Source organism: Mauremys reevesii, linkage group 5 (genome assembly GCF_016161935.1).
Source record: "Mauremys reevesii isolate NIE-2019 linkage group 5, ASM1616193v1, whole genome shotgun sequence".
NCBI lineage: Eukaryota > Metazoa > Chordata > Testudines > Geoemydidae > Mauremys > Mauremys reevesii.
In genome coordinates, this window is record NC_052627.1 from 9,366,096 (window position 1) to 9,387,729 (window position 21,634).

Here is a 21,634-nt window from a genome sequence, read left to right on the forward strand (position 1 = left end):
ATTCGATTTTTATCAGTAAATGGAGGTGAACATCAATTTAACCATATACACACACAAACCAGCCAAAAAATATTTCCACCTATAGTAATCAAAGTTTACAGATAGGCAAAGTAAGAAAATGCTGCTTGAGAACTTACTAGAGTTCGATTTAAGGATATTTACTTCATATAGTTTGACACGTGATGCTGACATTGTGTTTTAACAGTTATAAAGCTTTAATTTTTTGAATCTCAACATCTATTGCTAAAGTAAGTATAGTCTGACCACCCATGATTTTCTGCAACTACAAACATTTAAATCAATAAAGCTTAAAAAAAAAAAATTTGCACAACTGTGAAAGTTTAAATTGATAATCGAAAAAATGCTTAAAAATAAACACTGATATTATCCATCAAAATTATAAAAAGATAAAAATCATATTCTGCCATTGTTCCTTCACTGTACATATAAATTCCAGATTTCCCTCCAGTGTCTTTTGTACAGCCAGGCAAAAACATTGCTGCCAGTAAACCCATTATATTTAGCAGCAGATTCATCTCTTATTCAATAAGAAACCTTAAGGATACTGTTGTTCTTAAACTGGCTTTCAAGCAAACCGAGAAATATTTTCCTGTAACTAAATCCTGTCTTCATTTGAATGTCTTTCAAAGGACAAATAAGTTTACGGGACAGTTGGACCAAGATTACTTTCTGCAAGCCTCCCAAAGATGTGCATATTTGGTGTTTTGTTTGGCTGGTAGTGAAGACATACCCTGAGTGACTTGCCCAAGGCCAATCATGAATTGAAGCGGAACAGAAACTGGACCCAGGTCTCCCCAGAACCAATCTGGTGATAATCAAAAGACTATCCTTCCTCCCTGCTGATAGAGGACTTCAGGGCTGTCAGACTATTTCTCCAGCATAAATTCATATTTAAAAGAGGAGGATGTGACAGAAATAACATACTGTCTTCAGAACATCCATAATGCTCAACAAACTCGTGGCTAATTATTAAGCAGTACTGATGCTTTGCTGAGAGAAGTTCAGCTCTGACTTTTGCAATCCTGAAAGTTGGCAGAGTGACACCTCTAGAGGCTAGGGTCATCTAATCCATAGAGTATTTATTATTTATACAGAACTATAAATGCACATGGCACTTGTCACAAATGATCTGCCTCTGGTATGTTTCCCCCTCACACTGCACCAATGGGCTTTTTCTACACTGGGAATATCTCCCTCAGTCATTACAGCACAAGAGAACGCCACCAGCGCTAACAGTAGAAGCAATAACACATACTGACTTCTAGGTTTATCACCATCATACCATCTAGACTAGACATACTAGAGGTATAGCTGGTCGGCCGGCCGGCCGGCCTGACTGATAAAAACACCTGCAGCTAGTCTACACTAGTGTCCCCACCATTGCTAGCATCAGTGCTATGCACCAACAATGACACCATTTCACAAAATCTAAAGCCAAGACACAGCCCATTTGCCTTAACCCATTCTAGATCACATACAGGGCAGAATGGTAATTCAGTCTCTATGTCTAATATCTGATCATTTTGTTGAGACCACCAAGGGTGCCAGTCAGCTCCAGTTACATGATTTTTGCTGTCCTACACAACTGAAATGTGTGCCCCATTAAGCTCACAATCTCACACCCCAACAGCTCCCCATTTGCTTAATGTTTAAAAGACTTCTGCAAGTATCCACTCTAACTTCAAGGCAGAGACAATTATGCTGTTACTTGCTATGTGAACATATGTGCTACAAATTAGATTGAAATCCTAATCATTTGGTAGGAAAAATGATATGTAAGATTTGTGGTATGAAACTGTGGCACTTACTCAAAAGGGAGAGCACACAAAAATTCTGGTATTTGGTTAGTTCGGATATTTTGGGAGGTCAGCAGGATCTGTTTCTGCCACTTCTGGTTGCTGAAAGAGATCAGAAGGGCTTCACTGCAGCAAGAAATAGAAGGAGAGGAAGGATGAAGGGGAAAGTGGTTTGTATGAATACGAAACACCTCAGAGATGACCAATGACTGTAATGCACACACCTGTAAGGACAGTAAAACACTTGGTAAGATTTCTGCTACCACTGGCAGAGTGGAATTTAAGAGCACCTGTGCTGGGTTGGGGGGAAGGGGAGGGAAATATGGGAATTGAAAAGGGAGAAAGGGCTACAACTGTTGTGGGATCATTTATTTTCCATATAAAATATCACATGTCCAATATGGAAAAACTGAGACCTAAATAAGTGCTTCATACAACCTGGGCTGGGATGATTTAGTTGGGTTTGATCCTGCTTTGAGCAGGGGGTTGGACTAGATGACCTCCTGAGGTCCCTTCCAACCCTGAGATTCTATGATTCTATGATATCCCTCCCTATATCCCCCATACTCATATTCCTATAACCCCAACCATCCACCAGCACCCATTCATTCTTATACCTCTCAGCTCATACCTTCCCCCTCTCTACCCGCCAGAATCCACCCCCCACACCAACCCCAACACTCACCCCCCCAAGACCCCTCACACACACCAGCCACAAGTCCCTCCGCCCGACACACCCCTTCTTACACCCTCCAGAACCTCCATCCCGCACCCCCACCCCACTCCTTGGTCACGGGGGGGGCGAGGAGGGGGGCGGGCAATGCCAGGCATGTCCCCCATGGGGCCACAACTGCACCTCTCAGAACATATCCACCCCCACCCCACCTACCCCCACTCACCCACAACCTCCACCCCACCTACCCTCACAACCCCATGCCACCCCACCCCCACTACTCCGCCCCATCTACTCCCATAACCATCTCCTCCCCACACCTCACCTACCCCCACCCCACCCCTCCCCCATGCCACCCCACTCCACATCCACACCTCACCTACCTCTACTACCACTCCTCCACCCCATCTACCCCACAACCTCACCCCATCTCCTAACCCCACACCACACCTCCACGCCACACCCGCACCCCATCTCCCGCCCCCCCTTCCACACCTACCCCTACTACTCCCATCCCGCTCCCCTCCCCCCACGCCACACCCCCCCCACCCTGCACCGGGCCCTGCCCCCACGCCACTTCCCCCCCCCAGCGCGGCGCGGGGAGGATACGGATACAGCTGCGACCGGACCGAACCGGGCCTCGCCTCGCCCCCCGGCGCCCACTGCCCGCAGCTCCCCGCCAACGGGCCCGCGGCCCGGCCCGGTTCTCACCGCGTGGCGGGTTTCAGCGGCTGCGAGGCCCGGGCGCCGCCACCGGCCCCGGGAGGTGCAGCAGAAGCAGCAGCAGCAGCAGCCGGGCCGGTGCCTGAGCCTGCGCTTCCCCGCCTGCGCGGCAGAGGGGCCGGGCTCCCGCCGCCGCCAATCCCCGCCGCCCCGGCCCGGCACCTCGCCCCGCCCCGGCCTGGCGCCCGGACCCTGTTCCCGGCGCTGCGCAGCCGCTCCCAGCCCAGCCCAGCACAATGACCCGGGCGCTGCCCCCTGCACCGGGTTCTGCCCCCAGCCCTGCACAATGACCCGGGCCCTGTTCTCAAGGCTGCACGGCTCCTCCCAGCTCTGCACAGAGCCCCGGGCCCCGCCCCCAGCTTAGCCCTGGCCCTGCCCCCAGCCCAGTAGAGAGCCCCGGGCCCTCCACCTTGCCCTCCACCCAGCTCTGCACAATGACCCGGGCCCTGCACCCAGACCCGTACAAAGCCCGGGATGCTGCACCCAGGCCAGAGCCCCAGGCCCTGCCCCGAGCCCTACACCCAGGTCTGCACAATGACCCGGGCCTTGCACCCAGCCTAGCCTAGAGCCCCGGGCCCTGTTCTCAAGGCTGCACAGCTCCTCCCAGCTCTGCACAGAGCCCCGGGCCCTGCTCCCAGCTTAGCCCTGGGCCCTGCCCCCAGCCCAGTAGAGAGCCCCAGGCCCTGCCCCGGGCCCTACACCCAGCTCTGCACAATGACCCGGGCCTTGCACCCAGCCCAGTAGAGAGCCCCGGGCCCTACACCCAGCTCTGCACAATGACCCGGGCCTTGCACCCAGCCCAGCCTAGAGCTCCGGGCCCTGTTCTCAAGGCTGCACAGCTCCTCCCAGCTCTGCACCGAGCCCCAGGCGCTGCCCCCTGCCCAGCACCGAGCCCCGGGTGCTGCACAGCCCCACTCCTACACAGAGCCTGCACAGAGCTCCCGGCCAGCCCAGCACACACACAGCTACCCAGGCCAGCCCTGTACAGCGCCCCACGTCTGTGCATCCCCTTCCCCTCGGCCCCTGTAGCCAGCCCCACTCCTACACAGAGCCCAATACAACTGGGCCCCCAGCCCCTACAGTCCATCATGCAGTGGGATCTCCCACCTCCTCCAGCCCCACACAGAACCCCAGTGGCAGAACCCCCCTACCTCGTACAGCCAGCCGCACCCCAGAGAGGTGCCCCTGCATGTAAGCCCAGCCACAGAGCCCATTACCCTACACAGCCAGCCCTACTCCACAGAGCCCCTGGCCTCCCACCAGCCCACACAGAGCCATTCTCACCCCCAGATGCCCTTTGCAGCCCCACCCAGCTACCCTTATCTCCCACCAGCCCCACCCTGGAGAACCCTTGCCTCTCCCATTCACTATTCAGCCATGCCTATCCTCTATATCCCCCTTGTCATCTTCCTCCCACACCTATAGTCTATAGCTCCCTACTCAGGGAGACACTCCACTTAGGGTTGCCAGGCATCCGGTTTTTGGGCCTCAGAGAAGGGGCGGGGCAGGGGCAAGGCCTCGAATGGGGAAAGAGTGTTCAGTTTTCTGCAATAAGAAAGATGGCAACCCTAACCCCTATCCCTATGCTCCATCATAGCCCTGTGTATGAACTCCAGCCTCCACATTCCCCAGGGACCACCCACCTCCCTACTACCTCACAGAGCCACACTTGGCCCTGCTTCTCCCCTATACATAATCCTCACCTCCCCATCTCATCACCTCTCATCAGCCTTTCCCTAGAGCAGTGGCTCTCAGTGTTCCTAGATTACAGTGCCCCTTTCAGGAGTTTGATTTGTCTTGTCTCCCCCAAGTTTCACCTCACTTAAAAACCCCTTGTTTACAAAATCAAACATAAAAATACAAAAGTGTCACAGCACACTGTTATTGATAAATTGCCGAGTTTCTCATTTTTACCATAAAATTATAAAATAATTGGAGTATAAATATCTTACTTACTTTTCAGTGTATAATATATAGAGCAGTATAAACAAAACTTTGTATGAAATTTTAGTTTGTACTGACTTTGCTAGTGCTTATTATGTAGCCTGTTGTAAAACTAGGCAAATATTTAGATGAGTTGATGTATCCCCGGAAGACCTCTTGAGTACCCCTGGGGTACACCTACCCCTGGTTGAGAACCACTGCCCTAGAGAACCAGCCACACCTCCCCTGACCTGCTGCACAGCCACCTGAATCCCACAGTTTCTCAGATACACCCCAACTGCTACTCTTTGCCATAACAATACACAGCCACCGTCTCCTCAGAACTATCCTTACCCTTCCTGCCCCACAGAAACACCCTGTCCAACACTCTCATCTCTCCTATCCCTCATAGACACCCATGTGTTACCCCCCCCCAGAGACTCCTTCACCCAACCCTACAGCCCCCACCATTACACATTTCACTTCCTCCCCAGAGAGATACCCTACCTTCCAATCTCCATAGAGCCCCTAGGTACGTTCACCCATCTTCATCCTCTGTAGCGATAGGTCTGTGCCGTAGACCTGGCCTAGATAGCACAAAGTGATAGCAATATTATTGTTTTGATGTATAGTGGTTTTTAAATTTCTCACACAGCTAAGCTGGGATTGCCCGATAAACGCATGACGCATGTTCAGTTTGTCTTCACCTACATTAGGGCTATTTTTCAAAAATTTCCCTTTGTTGCTAACAGCAGTTCACCTCCATTGCTGTTAACAACTTTGGGAGCACTAATGTAGACAGGCTGTTGCTATTGTTTTAGGCTCTGGTTCAGCAGAGTACCTAAGCACCTTTGTGGGTAATTACCTTGTTGAGTTGGAGCTTTAATCATCTTGTTGGATTGGACCTCCTCAGGATATTAGCAGCCATCAGCCCCCCAACAATGTAGAGAACAAAAAAAGTATTAGTGAGTTGAGAGGCTTGCTGATTCATACCTTCTCTCATGTTATGGAGTTTGAGTTCCCTTTGAAGTTACTGGTTATAGGAATTGCTTTGCCATATCAGACATGTGGTCACTATAGTCTGTTGTTTTGTGTCTAACGGTGACCAGATGCTTTAGTGGAAGTTGCAAAATGCCACATAGCAAATAATTTAGAAATAATTGCCATAGGAGAAGTTATTTCTAAACCCCATCAATTAGTGGTTGGAGTATGCCCTGAAGCATGACAGCTTATTTGCAGTGAGCTAAAGTATGATTAAGTTGTCTACTGATTGAAATAGTTCTCCCTTTTGTGACCTATTTCCAGGGTAAGAAATGCACCCTGCTACAGTTGGGTATTGTAAATGCAGGGGTCCTGCTCTGCCCTCTTTGGCCCTTTGTGTGGCCTGGCATAATTTGGTAAAGTGAGTATGAAAGGCCATTGAATAACCCTACTTTGTACTTCATTTGCACAGATGTAAATGATTGTGCAAGGTGTAAGGCACCGGAGAATCAGGCCCAAAATGCCAATGTAGATGAAGAGGCTGAATCTGAGAAGTATGTTCACCCTTGATGGAGCCACGTAACCCCCATGAACTAGTTTTGCACATATACATCTGAGGAATATATTGCATAAAAGTGTGACGTTACATACTAGCTGTAAGCCTTTAAAGAGACTTGTGACCGAAATGCAAGGCTGGAATTTAGAGTATGTATCAGCAGGAATAATAAGTACTTTTAAAGATAGAATAATTTAGAGTCTCTCCTCGTCCTGGAATGAGGCCCATGCAGAGACCCATTGCATGATCGCCCGGCTCTTCCTGTGGTGGGGTGTCTGTCCGATATCTCTGCTGAGCGAGGCCGAGCTGCGCCATCAGCCCCCACAAGGGTCTGAAAACCCAGACAGCTGTGAGGCTCACCAAGGCCAAACATGGTCATGAGAGCGAGCGGGGGCATGCTGCGGTTCCCAGCACATATGATAACCCAACCCTGGTGCGGGCCAAGGCATCCACCTTCCCTGGTCAGTGGGAACCTCATACCGCCCTCTCACTGGAGCCCCAGGACCCCCTGCTACCCTTCCTGTCTGGGTTGTTGTTGTCTTCTTCTCTAGTGGGTTGCCTGCAAGGCAGTCACGTCAAAGAGGGCCACTGGGGAAACCGGGGCTTCAACCCTGCAAAGATTTACACGTTCTTCACTTTATGCACTGTGAGTGATACCAATGACTGCAACTGCTCTACTCACAATGAATACAGTTAAGCACATGAATAGCTCTGCGGGATCGGAGTCAGAGTTCCTTTCACCAAATCCTTTAATTCTCAGGGAAAATGAATGGGAATATGAAAGGACATTTCATGTGACCACTAGAGGACACCAAAATTCTAAATTGTATGACTGGTTGGTGAGAGCAAGCGAGAGAGCAATGCAGCTGTTCAGGATGAGGTTCAGAAATGAAAGGTACACGTAAGAATTATATTTGTTTGCTTGCTTCAAATAGTATATATTAAAAAATGGAAAATACAAGGATAAAATATTTTGTTCTTTGATTGGAACTATGTGCTCCTCCTCACTGTGAATATATATATATATAATGAAAGAGACATGGTCCTTCTCCTGAACATGTTAAAATCTAAGTCCTGGTCTACACACAAAGTTGTACCAGTTTAACTGAAGGTGTGATTTTATACTGGTTTAATTAGATAGCTGCAACTTTGTGTGTGGGCACTCAGATCAGGTTAAACTTGGCTTGTAGTGGTTTAGCTTGCATTTATAATTGTACAGACAACAGCTACATTGGTATAACCAGTTCTAAACTGATATAAGGAAGTGCCCACACACAAGTTGCACTGGTTTAAAATGATGCAAGTTGCATCAGTGCAGTTTGTGTGTACAATTTGTGCAAACTGCAACAGGCATACCAAAGATGAATGACTCAGACACACAAAGCGCTGGGTGACAAAGTGAGGGAACCCTCACCCAGAGAGGCAGGATTTTAAAGTTATAATATGAGCACTTGTGCAGGTGGAGTTCACAAAAGTGTGAGTGGAGGTGTCACACACCAAGGCCCCCTCCCTCAGGGAGTCCCCATGGGAAGGCAGATCAGCATTGTATATTGCAAACGCTGTTGCAAGCATCACAAAGCATTTTGGGGAAAGTCAAAGGTGTGTGAGTGGGGAGTGGAAGTTTCCTTTGCAGGTACGAGAGGCCGAGGGGAGAAGAATAAGAAAGCAAAGAACGAGTTAACATTTCAGCTAGCTCAGTCAGAAGATAAGATGCTGGCCCCAGCTGCCCAAGGACACTGCTCACAGCTGAGACTTGGCTGACAGCCGAGAAAGACGGGGGCTTGAGGCTTTCTCGAGCAGCCGTGAGAAAGAAAAATCCAACTGTACAGACCTGTGAGACAGCAAGGCCAGCAAAGACTAAAACAAAGTCCAGGGCTGCAGAAATTGAAAACACAGACGAGACGACTTGTGTCCCTGGAACTGGGGTATTTTAGGAATAGTGAAGAGACCACAGAAAGCTGGTTTGGACTGGCACAAAGAGCCCTAAGAGCAGAGGTACACCCCCAAAGGAACCCAGGACTTAAAACCCTCCTGAGAGACAGAGCAACTTGGACATCAACAGTGGACCTCAGATGGCCTGGGCCCAGGACAGAACTCCCATCCACCCTTCCCCCCCTCTTCTTCTGACATTACACCCAGGCCTGGCCAGTCTTGGGTAGTGCATGTGTGAGTATGGAAGTGGGTTAGGGCTTGGGGCGCTAACGCTTTCTTTCTTCCCCCAAGTGATGTGGGAGCGTTCCCAGCACTCTCTGCTGTTATATTATTTTATTAATAAAGCTTTAAAATTTAAACCATTGGTGTGTTTTATCATCTCCTCCCCAAATGATCCTGTGGCCTCAGCCTGATCACTGATGCCTCAGGCTGATCGGTAACTGAAATCTGTCACAGGAGGTTTTTAAAGGAAGAGTCTGGGATTCTTCCCACTCCTCAGGGAGGGTTCAGGCCTATGGTGAAGCAAGCATGGGAGGAGAGTGCAAAGGGAGTGCTTTAGGCATGAGGTGATGGCTAAGCCCTGGTCTACACTGGGGGGGGGGGAGGGGGGGAGGGTCGATCTAAGTTACGCAACTTCAGCTATGTGAATAGTGTAGCTGAAGTCAATATACTTAGTTCTACTCATTGCGGTGTCTTCACTGCGGTGAGTCGACGGCTGATGCTCCCCCGTCGACTCCGTCTGCGCCTCTCGGCCTGGTAGAGTACAGGAGTCGACGGGAAAGCGCTCAGGGGTTGATCTATCGCGTCTAGACTAGATGCGATAAATTGACCCCCACTGGATCGATCGCTGCCTGCCAATCCAGCGGGTAGTATAGACACACTCTAAGTGGAAGGGGAATATAAGAACATGGGAGAATAATATAACAGCAACACTGAGCTGGCATGTAGAGACAATTACATGAATAGTTACCAAGTAGCAGACCATTAATATCAGCATTTTTTGTCTTTAATTTCTTCCTTTGATTACTTAGAAAGGGATCTGTGTCTAATCCTTGTCAGATTATATTACACTAACCTTTGTCATTTGTAAGAATTTACTAATCAAGTGTGGCCTGAAATATAAACATCACACATTATACTGCTTCATTTGTATCATTTTTATTTTACATCCCATTTGCACATGTATTTCATATAGCTCTTTGATACTGATCTAGTAAAACCCTGAACATATCTGACTTTCCTCCCATTACTTTATATACCACTAGCCTGTCCTGGATGGCATGCCAGAAAGGATTGGCGGGGCGGGGTGGGGGTGGGGGTGGGGGTGGGGTGGGGTGGAGCATGTTATGTTTTTGGTGATGCAACCTGTAGCAGCTATAGACATAAAAATCCTTGTACATAAGTGCTAATATTTCACAGGCTAGCACTAGCTTTAATTTAAAAACACAACAAAACAGAGCACTTGGTTTCATGAAAGTAAATAAAAACATCTGCTGGAAAGTCAATCAAGCAACTGCTGAGGTAACATAACAGAACTTTAAGGTACTGTACAGTCTTGTTTACAGCACATTAGGGGTTGAGCAAATCTGCTTTGTGATAGCTGAAGGCTGGTTTATAAGAATACTGCACTTCTGCTGATGCTCCGCAAATATCCTTTACACTACCATGGGTAAAATTCTGTGTTTAAGCAGCTCCCTTTCAAGTTGGCTGGAGGATTCTGGACTTGATTCCAGAGAGGACAACACGAAGTTTGGCAGCTTAGACAAACCACTTGGAACTGTAAAACTGGAAAATCTCTTGTGAAATTTATGAAACTTCCTACAGCAGAGTAGCTGGAAATACAACGAGGACAAGCTTTTTCCAAGCCCAGAAGCAAGACATGTCGAACCTGAACTTGTTCAAACCTTAAAAATATTCTAAGTTCAGACAGGAGCTCAGGTTAAGTCTCAGTTTATGTAGTTCTTCCATCTCTCCCACAAATCCACCTCTTAGTTTTTGAGTTGAGTTATGGACTATGTGGCTAAGTCTTTGCAGAAATCTCTGTTGGACAACCATAATGCAAGTCAAACCGTTCTGAGATCAGTGAGAGAAAATAAAGGCTCTAGTTTTGCCCCAAAAAGTTGGAAAACTAAACTAAATCAGATTAATGTGAAATATTGGAAACAGGAAAACTTGGGCTTGGTTACTATTAAACCAAAAATGGACAATAACCAAGAGAGAATTTTTAAAATATATTTAATCACACTTGACATATAATAATTTTACCATGTTTAAATCTCTGACATAGCTCAATTTTAACAATACTATAAGGGGTCTTGTCTACTTTCCTTCACTTATACAAGGTTCTCTTTGTTCTGTTCTAGTGCAGCGAATAAACTTTGCTTTCATAAATAAAACACTGGCATGCAGTAAAGACAAAACTAGGCCAGACAGTTCACTAGTATGTGAAGAACAATGCTTCTGTCTGGCTTGCAAGTCCCCGAGTAAGGTGGAGAGTCATGCTCCCCTTGGTGCTTTGGTTTCTCACAGGGAAAATCTAAAGTAAATGCTGCCTTTCCCACTTCGAAAGTGAGTATATACATATACTCATATATATATATATAGGGCTGTTGATTAATTGCAGTTAACTCACACAATTAACTCAAAAAAATTAATCATGATTAATTGCACTGTTAAACAATAGAATACACATTGAAATTTATTAAATATTTTTGATGTTTTTCTACATTTTCAAATATTTCAATTACAACACAGACTACAAAGTGTACAGTGCTCACCTTATATTATTTTTATTACAAATATTTGCACTGTAAAAATGATAAAAGGAATAGTATGTTTCAATTCACCTCATACAAGTACTGTAGTGCAATCTCTTTATCATGAAAGTGCAACTTACAAATGTATTTTTTGTTACATAACTGCACTCAAAACCAAAACAATGTAAAACTTTAGCGCCTACAAGTCCGCTCAGTCCTACTTCTTGTTCAGCCAATCACTAAGAGAAACAAGTCTGTTTACATTTATGGGAAATAATGTTGCCTACTTCTTAATTACAATGTCACCTGAAACTGAGAACAGGTGTTCACATGGCACTGTTGTAACCGGCGTCGCAAGATATTTACGTACCAGATGCACTAAAGATTCATATGCCTCTTCATACTTCGGCCATCATTCCAGAGGACATGCTTCCATGCTGACGGGCGTTAGAAAAATAATGTATTAATTAAATTTGTGACTGAACTCCTTGGAGGAGAATTGTATGTCTCCTGCTGTTTTACCCACATTCTGCCATATAATTCATGTTATAGCTTTCTCGGATGACGACCCAGCATGTGTTGTTCATTTTAAGAACACTTTCAGTGCAACTTTGACAAAATGCAAAGAAGATACCAATGAGAAATTTCTAAAGATAGCTACAGCACTCAACCCAAAGTTTAAGAAGCTGAAGTGCCTTCCAAAATCTGAGAGGGATGAGGTGTGGAGCATGCTTTCAGAAGTCTTAAAAGAGCAACAGTCTGATGCAGAAACTACAGAACCCGAACCACCAAAAAAGAAAATCAGCCTTCTGCTGGTGGCATCTTACTCAGATGATGAAAATGAACATGCGTCAGTCTGCTCTACTTTGGATCATTATTGAACAGAACCCGTCATCAGTATGGATGCATGTTCCCTGGAATGGTGGTTGAAGCATCAAGGGACATATGAATCTTTAGTGCATCTGGCATGTAAATATATTGCGACGCCAGCTACAACAGTGTCATGCAAATACCTGTTCTCAGTTTCAGGTGGTATTGCAAGCAAGAAGCAGGCAACATTATTTTCTGCAAATGTAAACAAACTTGTTTGTCTGAGCAATTGGCTGAAGAAGTAGTAGGACTGAGTGGACTTGTAGGCTCTAAAGTTTTTACATCATTTTATTTTTGAATGCGGGTTTCTTTTTGTACATAATTCTACATTTGTAAGTTCAACTTTCATGATAAAGAGATTGCACTACAGTACTTGTAACAGGTGAATTGAAAAATACTATTTCTTTTGTTTTTTTACAGTGCAAATATTTGCGATAAAAAATATAAAGCAAGTGCTGTACACTTTGTATTCTGTGTTGTAATTTAAAACAATATATTTGAAAATGTAGAAATATCCAAAAATATTTAAATAAATGGTATTCTATTATTGTTTAATCGCACAATTAATCTTTTTAATCATGCGATTAATTGCAATTAATTTTTTTAATCGCTTGACAGCCCTAATATGTATAGATATAAATAAAGATACACACACACACACATCACTTTCAGTATACGTTTCGGACCAGTTGGTTATGGGTTATATAAGATGAGCTTGGCCACCCATTTTGTAGGCAAAAAAATATATTTTTTTCCAGGTACAAGTCAGAGCTCTTGCCCTTTTAGCCACCTTCTTCTCACCTGCACTCCAGTAGTTACAGGGACAAGTACCCTGATTTGCACCTGCAGTTCAATTACAAGCCCAGAAAAATGGGTGACAATTTTCCAGGCACAAAAAGGACAAGGGAGGCTGCCCTTTGGAAAATGTGCCTCATGATTTTTTAGCCACCTTATTTTATTGTATAACCTGATGTTCCCTCTGGAGATAAGAAATTGCTTCCCTCCCTTGTTCCCTATCAATAATGTGATCAGGGCACACTGACTGAGAACACTGTTCATAGAGATCCTGATCAAAATCCCATTGGATCTCTTCCTTGAGTACTGGATTTGGCCCAGAATGACATCTTAGCTGAAAAGGAGCAGCAACAGAAAAGTGCATGATTAGCAACCTTTGTCAGTAAGTGAAGGTAACAGACTTGTTGGATTTGACCCAACCCTGAATATCCCAAGATATCTTTTGTAGTTTACTGGCAGAGAAAGAACAATAATTTAAAATGACATGGCAAATCAGAATAGAAATGCCACCATTTAAAAAGTAGAGATTCGCCTAAGACACTGCACCCATTTTGTTCAGACCAAAGTACGGCGGCTCAAGATAGAGGAAAACCTTCTCACCATTAATTATGAAAAATATCTGAAAATAAGCCAAGATTTTCAAAAAATGGCGGCCTACAGTTAGGCTTCTAAATCCATATTTAGACACCCAAATGAGTGGTTTGACCTATCATAAAGTGCTGAGCACCCTGCAACTCCCGTCAGCGTCAGTCATCAAGGGCCACTGTGATGCTTGGGTGAGAAGATGTGGGCAGAAAAGGAAGCAGGGAACTCTAAAGGGCTCTTCAGCAGTAGGAGATTTCCAGCTTCTCTCAATCCTCATGCCGATCCTCTGTATTTTACACCACCAGCTGCTTCTCCTGGCCAATCAGACACTGGAGGAGGCGCAACCAGCCGTATTTGGTGCCTCGCACTGATGCGGCAGTGGTGGGTCCCAGGGGGATTTGGAGGTGGGAGGGCGAGCACTATGCACCTGGGATCCTTTACTACCAGTAAAGTACTTGTGGCACCTTAGAGACTAACAAATTTATTTCAGCATAAGCTTTCATCATGACATTTTTTAAAACGTGTATTATCATTTGGGTGGGTGGTAAAGTTCTCGTGCTGGAGCAGAGGGGTCATCCCCAGGGAATTTCCTTTTGAATGTCCCCTCTGGCCTATTCTTGATGTTTAAAATTACCCTTTAGCTGTAGCCTTCTGAGTCAGGATAATGGTCATCCTTGGCAGGGATAAATCCACCAGTGCAGTAGGAAGCAAACCACCCAGGTCTTCCTTTTCAGTGAGCCGGAGGCTCAGAAATGTCTATGATATCTTTACTTAAAGCTCTAATTTATGGTGAGCATTTCTTCCCCTTTCACAAACATCTAGATGAGAGCCTGAACAAAAAGGGTGGAGGTCTTTTCTGCAATCCGATTTTCCTTCCTGTTCTTTAAAAAAAATAAACTGCATTGCTATTGCACAATAAGCACCAAAATAGGATATATCGTGTCTGAGGCAATTCAAGTACATTGTGCAGACTGAGAGAAGTCAGCCTAGAGGTACATTAATGGAGCAGAAGCATCCAACTGTAATAAAGATTTTTAAAAAATTAAAGATAATCTGTTCTTCACTGAGTCCATTGAGTTGCTATTAAAAATATACTTCATACCCGCATGACAGATTTTTCCCCCCAGGAGCCTACTTTTGGAGTCACTGAAATCCTCCTTCATCTTAGCTTAGCTCTGCCCTTAGTCCTGATTCTTGTGACTTCCCTAGACTCTGACTACCCCTTCGGACCTCTGACTGTGGGCTCTGGGGACAGTTAGATTCTCTTGTGAGCTCCAAAACTCCCTCTGAAGTTTCTTCACAGCAGCCATGACCCCTCATCGTAGCCCCTGGCTTCCTCAAGAGAGCTGAAGGTGGCATCACATCTAAGTTATGTACTCACTGGCACAGCGCTACTTACTGTTGCAGGAGAAGGCAGTGCTACCTGCCTTTGGTTCCAAGAGAGTTCTGAGGTCAGCACTGATGTTGCCGTTTAAGATTAAGTGCAGTGGCCTGGCGCCAGGACCCTGCACTGCCATGCTATATACCAGTGGTCTCAAACATGCGGCCTGAGGGCCACGTGCGGCCCACGAGGTTATTTTCTGTGGCCCGCAAGCACCTCGCGGCCCCCGTCCTCCCCCAGCGTTTACCTAGAGCAGCTCCGGACCGACGCGCACCGGGGCGGGGCAGGGCAGGCTCCCTGCCTGCCTGCCTCCGCGCCGCTCCGGGAAGCGGCCAGAACCTGGGGAAGGAGAGGCACAGGGGTGTGTGTTGATGTTGCTTCAAGCACCATCCCCAGCAGCTCCCAATGGCCGTGGTTCCCGGGTCCCGGCCAATGGGAGATGCTGGGAGCGGTGCCTGAAGCAACAGCAACACCCCCCCTCCCGTGCCCCTGCTCCCCCATGTTCCGGCTGCTTCCCGGAGCAGCACAGGGGCAAGGCAGGCAGGGAGTCTGCCCTGCCCCCAGTGCGTGCTGGGACAGAGCCCGCCCCCCGAACCCCTCCTGCACCCCAACCCCCTGCCCTGAGCCCCTGGCCCCCCGCCGCACCTCACCTGCACCCCACCCCCCTGCCCTGAGCCCCTGCTGTACCCCTCCTGCACCCCAACCCCCTGCCCTGACCCCCTGCCGCACCCCTCACCTCTCCTGCACCCCACACCCCAACCCACTGGCCTGAGTCCCCACTGCACCCCTCCTGCACCCTGATCCCCTGCCCTGAGCCCCCTGCCACACTCTGCACCTCTCCTGCACCCCAACCCCCTGCCCTGAACCCCCTGCCGCACCTCTCCTGCACCCCAACCCACTGCCCTGAGCCCCCTGCCGCACCCCTCCTGCACCCCGATCCCCTGCCCTGACCCCCTGCTGCACCCCTCACCTCTCCTGCACCCCAAACCCCAACTCACTGGCCTGAGCCCCCACTGCACCCCTCCTGCACCCTGATCCCCTGCCCTGACCCCCTGCCACACCCCACACCCCTCCTGCACCCCCTGGGGGCAGAGAGGTGGCGGAGTTGGAGTGGGGATTTCGGGGAAGGGGTTGGAATGGGGGCAGGGAAGAGGCAGGGCAGGGGCGGGGCCTCATGGAAGGGGTGAAGTGGGGGCAGAGCCGAGGGCAGCAACTGGGAGGTGTCAGTAATGCTGCCCTCGGGCCAATGTACTAGCCCTCATGTGGCCCTCATGGTCATTTGAGTTTGAGACCCCGGCTATATACTCTGGTTTATTTCTAGTCCTCATTCCATGTTCTGGAGCAGTGGGGGAGACCATGCTATCAGCAACAGGAGGGAAATGCCCTGAGTCTTAATTGCAACCAGTGTCCTGTAACTGGCGGACTGTGCTGACAGGCTCTGAAAGGAGGAGCTGTCCAGGCTTGCCAGGCTAGAATAAAAGTGGCTAAGACTTTAGGCCCCAGTGGAGGAGGAGGAGGAGAGTACCAAGGCTGAGGGAATCATCGGACCTTGGGGCAGGTAACTCTCCTGGGAGAAGTACATACACTTTTTAACTAGTACAATAAATAAATCAGTAGCTTTTTTCATTCTGATGGAATGTTTTCCTCTCCTCTAATAGGCCAGAGTGATTCGGAGCTTGGAGAGGAGGCAGGTGATCTCACACATTCAGTGTGAATTCAAAGGGGTTATGGCATCTCCAGCAGCGAAGCTAGTGCTTGCTTTGGACAGGAATTGACGCAGGGATATATGGATTAAATGACACCTTGTAGAGTTACAGACGAGCATGGCCTCCATGCAGCCTGTGTAGCTTAGTCCAGTTGTGACTTCTGCTGCATTACAGGCCAGTTTTTGAGGCGATCCAGTCGCGATAGTAAGTCACTCGTGTGTAGACTCCCGGCTTATTTGGTTTAGCACATTCATCTCCCCAGCTCACTACTCCCACGAGGTACCACATTCCTCTAGAATCCGGACTAACCAGTGGGCCACCAGAGTCACCCTACGAGAGGAGGAAAAAAGAGAAAAAAGAAATTTAGTGAACCAGAAAGGAAAATAGAGCTATTTTCACAGGCATAGGGCAGGGGTGGGCAAAATACGGCCCATGGACCACATCTGGCACACGGGACCCTCCTGCCCGGACCCCAAGTTCCTGGCCCGGGAGGCTACCCCAGCCCCTCCCCTGACTGCCCCTGGAACCCCTACCCCGACTGCCCCCTGCCGTCCCATCCAACCTTCTCCTCCTACCTGACTGCCCCCCAGGACCCCCTCCCCCGCAGCCTCAGCTCGCTCGCTCTGCCACCAGTGCAATGCCCTGTGCAGCAGGGCTGTGAGCTCCTGGGGCAGCGCCGCTGCAGAGCCCGGCCTGACCCGGTCTCTGTGCTGCTCGGTGGTGGCGGCGGCGGTGGCGTGACCTGGCTCCAGCCACTGGTGCTCCAGGCAGCACGGTGAGGGGGCAGGGAGTGGGGGGGCGGGGATTGGATAGTTGGAGTTCGGGGTGGTGGTCAGGGGGTGGGGGTGTGGATGGTGGTCGGAGGGGAAACGGGGTTGAATGGGAGCAGAGGTCCTGGGGGGCAGTCAGGTAGGAGGAGGAGGTTGGATGGGGCGGCAGGGGGCAGTCGGGGTAGGGGTTCCAGGGGCAGTCAGGGGACAGGGAGAAGGGGTGCAGTGGGGGGCTCTCAGGAATGAGAGGAGGGGTTGGATGGGGCGGAGGGCGTCCAGGGGCAGTCAGGGGACAGGGAGCGGGTGTGTGTGGATGGGGCAGGGGTCCCAGAGGGGCCAACAGGGAACGGGGGGGGGGGGTTGGATGGGGCAGGAGTCCCGGGGAGGCAGATAGGAGGTGCGGGCTGAGCCCCAACCCCCTCCCCTAACCAGCCCTCCATACAATTTACGAAACCCGATGCGGCCCTCAGGCCAAAAAGTTTGCCCGCCCCTGTAATAGGGTCTGGAAAGGGACAGCTTCCTTTGATGGAAGATGGGAAGAGAGCATTATTTAAAGGAACACCACCAACCTGGAACTTAGTCACTTTCCAAAAACTAAGGGTACATTTATCCCACAAATGAAGGTGTGATTGCAGCACAGGTAGCCATACCCACGTGAGTTTTAATCTAGTTAGCATGGGTAACAACAGCAGTGAAGACGTGGCGACACCAACTTCAGCGTGGGCCAGCAACCAGAGATGGTATCCAGAGCCCCTGGTGGGCTTGTACTGAGATGGCTAGCCTGCACCGAAGCCCGTGCCACCACGTCTTCACTACTACTGTTATCCACATTAGCTAGACTAACGCTACCATGGGCATGTCTACCCATGCTACAGTCACACCTTCATTTGCAGTGCAGATGTGCCCTAAGCACTGGTTCTCAACCAGAGGTACGCATATCCCGGGGAGTACTCAGAGGTCTTCCGGGATTACATCAACTCACTAAATATTTGCCTAGTTTTACAGAAGGCTACATAAAAAGTGCTAGCAAAGTCAGTACAAACTAAAATTTCATACAGTCAAGGACTTGTTTAACCTGCACTATACAAGATACACTGAAATGTAAGTACAATATTTATATTCCATTTGATTTATTTTATAATTCTATGGTAAAAATGAGAAAGTCAGCAATTTGTCAGTAACAGTGAGCTGTGACACGTTTGTATTTTTATGCCTGATTTTGTAAGCAAGTAGTTTTTAAGTGGGGTAAAACTTGGGGGTACATTAGACAAATCAGACTCTTGAAAGGGGTACAGTAGTCTGGAAAGGTTGAGAGCCACTGCCCTACATGATAAGCTGTGGTTCTTTGCCAGCCATGGAGTCCCCCTGCCAGTTTCTGTGGTTTTACAATCCCATTTCCCAATTATAATTTTTAAAGTTTCTCTCTGAACAGGGGAATCTGACTAAGGGCTTGAGCTCAAGCCAGGGTCGGCTCTACCTTTTTGGCCGCCCCAAGCAGTCATGCGTGGGAGGCGCCCCGGAGCCGTGGGAGCAGCGGACCTCCCGCGGGCCTGACTGCGGAGGGTCCGCTGGTCGCGCGGCTCGGCTGGACCTCCCGCAGCTGCGGACGGTTCGCAGGTCCGCGGGACGAGCGCCCCCTCCGCAGTCATGCCTGCGGGAGGTCCGGTCCTCCCGGGGCTCTGGTGGACCTCCCGCAGGCATGACTGCGGCAGGTCCACCGGCCCAATCTGCCGCCCCCCCCCCCGGGAAAGGGCCGCCCCACGCGCGTGCTTGCCGCGCTGGGGTCTACAGCTGGCCCTGGCTCAAGCCCACTGAAATCAGAGGGAGTCTTTCAGGGGAAACAGTTCAACAGCTGTACACAAAGTGCTGTCAAAGGTGCACAGCAAACGGAACAAAAACAATATTTTTCCCACAATCCTTTTCCTTCTAAATAATCTTAGGTGTTACTTGTAACTGTAGTAGGTTAAAACTAAGTTTTCAGTCAGAACTGTGGTTTTTAAGTTGATGACATTTCTTTAAATGTTAAACAGATTAGCCTCTCTCAGATTTTAAATTCAGAGACTGTGTAAATAGCATCACACATAAATCAGATTGGTCTGGGAAGCTTACGGGATTTCAGGCAAGTTAGTTCTGGTATAACAGTGAATATATTCCCTTCCCCTCCCCAACTTGACTGAAAGATATAAATGACAGCCCTTCAGCCCTTTTCTATGTGGAGTCGAAAGGGAACACAGGAACTAGGTTATCTGGACTGAAGATATTTAGGCCCCAATCCTGCAAAGACTTTTGCATATAATAATTTCGTGCACATTGAATTGAATGGGAATACTCACATGCATAAAGTTAAGCATACGCAGAACTCTTTGCAGGATTGGGGCAATAGTGCGGAGCTGTTAAGTCTTTAGACTCAACATTTAGATGAACTTTTCAGAACATCAATAGAAATTTTAAAAATATTGCCATGGAGACAGTTTTTATTTGGATATATTCCTGGCAGTCTTTGCAGGTCAAACATTGCAGCATCCCATGTGCATCTTGTTGTTTTATAACAATCTTTAATTATTGTTTCAACCAGTTTTCCTGGTCCTGAAGCTGTCTCACTGCTCAGTAATGCCAAAGATCAGCCCTAGCACCTTTTAAAAAAGATAGGTACATTTGCTGCTCTCCAGACCAGAAATTGATTTTAATGAGTGATTGCACATTTTAATGAGCGATTGCTCAGCCACTTCATTCCTAAACTCCTTCAGAATTCTTGAATGGTTACTGCCTGGTCCTGGCTGCCTGTTGCTGTTGAATTTTTTAATGTTTGACACTTCAGTCTCAGATGATGCCTCATTTTTATTACCTGGAAAAAAAGCAGGTCAGGTATCACTCAGCGTCAAAGCTAGCAGAGAGATAGTGCAAAGTAATTTATTCCTTATGGGACAGATTCTCATTTATACTAAGGCCACTTTGTGCCACTCTAGCAGTGTAAAAGGGCCTTAAAATAGGCATAACTATAATTAATCTTTACTATGCTGTCATGACTAGCTCCAGCATAATAATTTACTCTCACATTAAGGCCCCTTTATAGAGCAGAGCCTATAATGTAAATGCAGCAAAGAGTCCTGTGGCACCTTATAGACTAACAGACGTCTGTTAGTCTATAAGGTGCCACAGGACTCTCTGCTGCTTTTACAAATCCAGACTAACACGGCTACCCCTCTGATACTATAATGTAAATGAGAATCAGGCCCACTTGCTAGCAGAAAACAGATCACTTGACAACAAGAAGTCAGTAGCTGCAGGGTGGGGATGGAGGAAGGCTGACGCAGCAACACAGGGAAGCCAGGAGATGACAGTACTTGTGGGAGCTGATGGGGAGTGAGTGACAAACTGTGCAGGCCAAGATGGGAGATAAAGATCGGGCACAAGCCAGCTTTGAATTACAGGGCTCCAGTTCCATCTTGCCCTTTTGAATTTTACAAGTACTATCCTACTTCTGTTAATATGAGTTTTATGTGCTAAACTGCATGTAATAAATGTTTTATTTTACAAACCTCTTAGCCAGAGTCTTGGTTGAATCAGAACCCATATAAACAAAGAATCCAGGGAAGAAGCATACACAGTATTTATTAAGATTTGGGGATCACTATATTTAATCATTTAAAGTCATTTTCCCTACTAGTTCCAAGTATTGAGCTTAGACCTACCTGACAGGCATCTACTCCTCCTTCCAAGTATCCAGCACACAACATCCCAGGTGTGATGAGCCCATCGTACACTTCTCTCCTATTGCAAGTGTTTGAGTCTATGAGTTTCACTGTTGCTTCCCGGAGAACATTAGGACTCGGGCCTGAAGGGAAAAAATGACTCTACAAATATAAATCCTTTGCACGAGCTAAGATGTGGAAGGAGCATTTAGCATCTGTTCATGGGTGAGACGGCTGGGCTGGGTGAAGAAGAAATAGAGCTGCTCCAGCTTGTACCAATTTTCATAGATCGAAGTACTATACGGGAGGAGTTCTACATACATTATAACCAACATTACTTTGTAGGAAGGGCTTGAAGGGTTCCACAGTAAAGAGCTGTGAGTCACTGATTAAGATGGTCCACGCTCATATGAGGACATAGGCGTGGTATCACTGAGGTGGGAGAGGAGGCCTACCACAGTCTATTTACTCCTA

The 21,634-nt window shown here is 47.9% G+C and overlaps 2 protein-coding genes across 6 annotated transcripts in view; both read right to left on the minus strand.

The window, feature by feature from the left end:
• Nucleotides 1–4,477, minus strand: part of UBA6 (ubiquitin like modifier activating enzyme 6) — a 58,125-nt gene extending 53,648 nt beyond the window's left edge. Inside the window, exons 1-2 of one of the 5 annotated variants that reach the window (XM_039541014.1) lie at nucleotides 2,042–2,226; nucleotides 1,830–1,943 (exon numbers count right to left, since the gene is read on the minus strand). The gene's annotated coding sequence lies outside the window, so the exon portion shown is untranslated. Of the gene's footprint in view, nucleotides 1–1,829; nucleotides 2,235–3,201; nucleotides 3,440–4,364 lie in introns of those variants that run through there. The other 4 variants (XM_039541011.1, XM_039541015.1, XM_039541013.1 and 1 more) reach the window with 4 other exon arrangements.
• An 11,741-nt stretch (nucleotides 4,478–16,218) lies between these two features.
• Nucleotides 16,219–21,634, minus strand: part of LOC120406105 (transmembrane protease serine 11C-like) — a 43,171-nt gene continuing 37,755 nt past the window's right edge. The window contains exons 7-8 of the mRNA XM_039540408.1: nucleotides 21,161–21,303; nucleotides 16,219–17,028 (exon numbers count right to left, since the gene is read on the minus strand). Of these exons, the coding sequence (XP_039396342.1) occupies nucleotides 16,867–17,028; nucleotides 21,161–21,303 (305 nt within the window). The 3' untranslated portion in view covers nucleotides 16,219–16,866. The remainder of the gene's footprint in view (nucleotides 17,029–21,160; nucleotides 21,304–21,634) is intronic.